This window comes from Danio aesculapii, chromosome 5 (assembly GCF_903798145.1).
Source record: "Danio aesculapii chromosome 5, fDanAes4.1, whole genome shotgun sequence".
NCBI classification, from domain to species: domain Eukaryota; kingdom Metazoa; phylum Chordata; class Actinopteri; order Cypriniformes; family Danionidae; genus Danio; species Danio aesculapii.
The window spans coordinates 46,371,472-46,375,226 of record NC_079439.1 but is presented as its reverse complement, the minus strand read 5'-3'; the positions used below and the strand labels follow the sequence as shown (position 1 = coordinate 46,375,226).

At 37.0% G+C, this 3,755-nt stretch overlaps 1 protein-coding gene across 1 annotated transcript; it reads left to right on the top strand.

Moving 5' to 3' along the window:
* The first annotated feature begins 210 nt into the window (after nt 1–210).
* On the top strand, nt 211–2,275 carry epd (ependymin). Its single transcript, XM_056457012.1, has 6 exons — nt 211–340; nt 481–515; nt 1,246–1,380; nt 1,497–1,683; nt 1,783–1,867; nt 1,949–2,275. The coding sequence occupies exons 1-6, from the start codon at nt 250–252 to the stop codon at nt 2,070–2,072; spliced, it is 657 nt and encodes a 218-aa protein (XP_056312987.1). The 5' UTR covers nt 211–249; the 3' UTR covers nt 2,073–2,275.
* Nucleotides 2,276–3,755: the final 1,480 nt, after the last annotated feature.

Below are 3,755 nucleotides of genomic sequence, written 5' to 3'. Positions count from 1 at the left end.
CAGGATGGGGCGATTGTTTGTTGAAATGTACTTTTTTTTTAATTTAGTGAACGGTCATTTGTGCCAATTTTCCAGCTTTCTCATTTGCGCTTACAATAGAAGGTGTTTCGAAACATCAGATGTTTATTCTATTGCTGGACGTCCAGGGCAGAGGGGAGGGGGCATTTATATGGGGTGCAGGGGTTATGTATAAAAGGCAGAGTCTGAATGAGGGTGGAAGTGTCTGGACCTGAAGAAAGTTAAAGAGCAATGATGCATACAGTCAAGCTGCTCTGTGTGGTGTTCTCGTGCCTCTGCGCCATCGGCTGGGCTTCTCATCATTCTCATCGCCAGCCATGTCGTAAGTGCTTTATTTTTATTAAGTAGTTTCTTTAATATTGAAGCTTTTTCTCACTTAAAATGGTCCGAAATGAGTATGAAAATGTGTTTTAAGTGGCTGCTGATGAGGCATAAATGTTATCTATCCTGTTTATTTTACAGATTCACCACAGCTGACCAGTGGAACGATGAAAGTGGTGAGTGAATAACATTTTATAGAGATGATTGATGATTTTAGAAGTGCAATTTTACTGTGCAAACAAAAGCAAGATTCCTTCACTGATTCACTGTAAACAATCAAATTCAGTAGAGTGCACATATTTTTAGATATTACAATTATTATTTTTAGTATTTTTAGATTTTTAGTACACAAACTACACCGTAATAATCCTGGTTGCCTTAAATTTTTAAGATGAATCAAATTAAACTAATGAGTGCTTTGAACTTATATTATGCTAAGCTGACTTAAAACAGCTTGCATAAATTATAAAATTAAGTTAGAACATGATTAACATGGTTTTATAAGTTACAATGAACTAAAAACCTATGTTGTCACTACTAATTGATCATATAATTTTTACACTAAAGGCTCTAGAAAACAAATCTGTCATTTCAACCAACATTTGGGTAAAAAATTTACAAATTAACAAAGTTTTTTTAGATTTAAGTTATTGAAAAAGAAAAATAACTCCTCAAAAATGTAACCTAGGGATTGGGTTTGTCCATATTTTCCCCCAATTTGAATTGAAAGAAACCATCATTTCTGTTTTGAGCTATTTAAAGTGTATATATTTGTTTTACTATGAATTTTAACTTGCATTTACAAACGTTGTTTGTGTTTCAGAAATATGCCTAACCCTAACCATTACTGGATAACTGAACACTTTCAATCCTCTCTTTTGTTTCACATTCAAAACACACATTCAGGTTTCCACAGGGGGTCATGACCTTGCATCTGGGGAGTTCAGTTATGACTCCAAAGTGAATAAATTTCGTTTTGTTGAGGACACCACTCACGCGAACAAAACTTCTTATATGGATGTGCTCATACATTTTGAAGAGGTAGGCCGACTCGGCAACTCTCTCTCTCTATTCCTCTTCCTCTTTCAACTTGTGACTCACCAGTTTTTTTGATGCTTTTTACAGTCAAAACAATAAAGCATTTTTTTTCCGCACAGGGTGTACTCTATGAGATAGACAGTAAAAATGAGAGTTGCAAGAAGGAGACTCTGCAGTTCCGCAAGCACCTGATGGAGATTCCCCCCGATGCCACTCACGAGTCTGAGATTTACATGGGCAGCCCCTCGCTCACGGAGCAGGGACTCAGAGTTCGCGTGTGGAACGGAAAGTTGCCTGAACTCCATGGTCATTACTTTTTTGTACCCTTATTTGGTTAATTGATTGCTTTTATGTAAGAAAATTTAAGCAATCATGTTTACTTTTTGAGTTTCTGATTTTTTTCAGCTCACTACTCTCTGTCTACCACCTCCTGTGGCTGTTTGACGGTCTCTGGCTCCTACTATGGCGAGAAGAAAGACCTTTTCTTCAGGTATTCAAACAGTAATCTTTACATGTTATCGCTTATCCGTTTTGTATGTCACTCGGTACATTGTGTTGTTTTCTGCTTTAGCTTCTTCGGTGTTGAAACAGAAGTTGATGACCCACAAGTATTTGCACCCCCGGCCTATTGTGAGGGTGTGTCATTCGAGGAGGCTCCAGACGACCACAGCTTCTTTGACCTGTTCCACGACTGAAGAAAAAACACAAGATGACCTGCAAACTGCCAACAATGGCTTCGTACATTAATAAAAAGAGCATTTAAATACAAATATTTCCTGTATCCATCTCTCTTTCTTCAGAAAATTCTTGCACTTTCTCTCTTACTTTCTTTTATTTTGTCTTTTGCAATTTGTTTCTGCACTCTAATGAAGTCAATAAAGATGAGCTTTCGCTGAAATCTTTCTCGATGTTTGTTTGGAAACTGAAAAATAATCACAAGGCTGTGTGAACAAAGGGTCCTTAAAACAACAATGATTATAAAATTTTGGAAAAAGGGAAAAAAGTTTTGATAAGAAATACTGTGTGTTCCCACAGCTTTTTTTGTATTCATCTTTGCACAAGTCTTCATTTTGCTTTCTCTATACTTTCGTAATTTTAAACATGATTTTACAAATATCCACATTTTTGCAAATAAAAAATAAAATTAAAATCTGTGCAGATTTTTAAAAAAATTATAAGACTAGTATAGGCCTCACGGTGGCACAGTGAGCAGCACGATCGCCTCACAGCAAGAAGCTTGCTGGTTTGAGCCTCGGCTGGGTCAGTTGGCGTTTCTGTGGAGTTTGCATGTTTTCCCCGTGTTTGCGTGGGTTTCCTCAGGGTGCTCCGGTTTCCCCCACAAATCCAAAGACATGTGGTACAGGTGAATTGGGCAAGCTAAATTGTCTGTAGTGTATGTGTGTGAATGAATGTGTATGGATGTTTCCCAGTAATGGGTTGCAGCTGGAAGGGTATTCGCTGCGTAAAACATATGCTGGAAAAGTTGGTGGTTCATTCCGCTGTGGCGACCCCTGATTTATAAAGGGACAAAGCCAAAAAGAAAATGAATGAAGACCAGTTTACCAAAATTATTCATTAATTTAACACGCTAATTTGCCATGAAGTGGTTTTGGATGGAACTGAGAAGTCTTAATAAATTAAATAAATAAATAAACAAACAAACAAACAAACAAACAAACAAGCAAGAATGGTGCTTATATAATGTATAAAAAAAACAATAATTGTACAGCAAAACACATATCTTTGTTTACTTGCATGAAAGTATCCCTCTTACTTTATTTATCTGTCTTTTATTAACCTTTTCTGGCAAACAATTCTGTTAAATTGCTTATAGAATATATATTTTTTTTTATTTGGAAAACTAAATCAGTCCATCATTGCATTTTCAATTTAATTTTTTGGGCTGAAAATGACTGCTAGGGTAGGGTGTCTGTGTAGGCCTATATGTTTGGCAAAAAATAAAAAAAATAAAATCAATAACATTCATTCATTTTTCTTCATAGCCTCTTTATTCATCAGGGGATCACTTATCTAGCATATGTTTTACACAGATGCCCTGCCTGTGGACTGTGAGGGAGACCGGAGCACCCAGAAGAAAGACACGCAAACACGGGGAGAACATGCAAACTTCACACAGAAATACCAACTAACCCAGCCGGGACTCAATCTAGCGACCTTCTTGCTGTGAGGCGACAACGCTAAGTACTGAGCCACCGCGTCGCCCTAAAATTAATAATATATTACACGGGACTTCCGGTTATGGCGAGGTGCTGAGAGGTCGAAACTTTTTAGCTCTGCTGCTAATCTGCGATCAATCCTACAATACCAATCAGAATTGTATCTAAAGTCAAGCAACACAAATATAAAAGTATAGGGAA

Excerpts from the sequence above, each read along its gene's own strand:
- epd (XM_056457012.1), top strand. The coding sequence starts at position 250 with ATGATGCATACAGTCAAGCTGCTCTGTGTGGTGTTCTCGTGCCTCTGC. Across the intron at positions 341-480 it reads TTCTCATCGCCAGCCATGTC|ATTCACCACAGCTGACCAGT; the intron begins GTAAGTGCTTTA and ends TTTATTTTACAG. Across the intron at positions 1,381-1,496 it reads TGCTCATACATTTTGAAGAG|GGTGTACTCTATGAGATAGA; the intron begins GTAGGCCGACTC and ends TTTTCCGCACAG.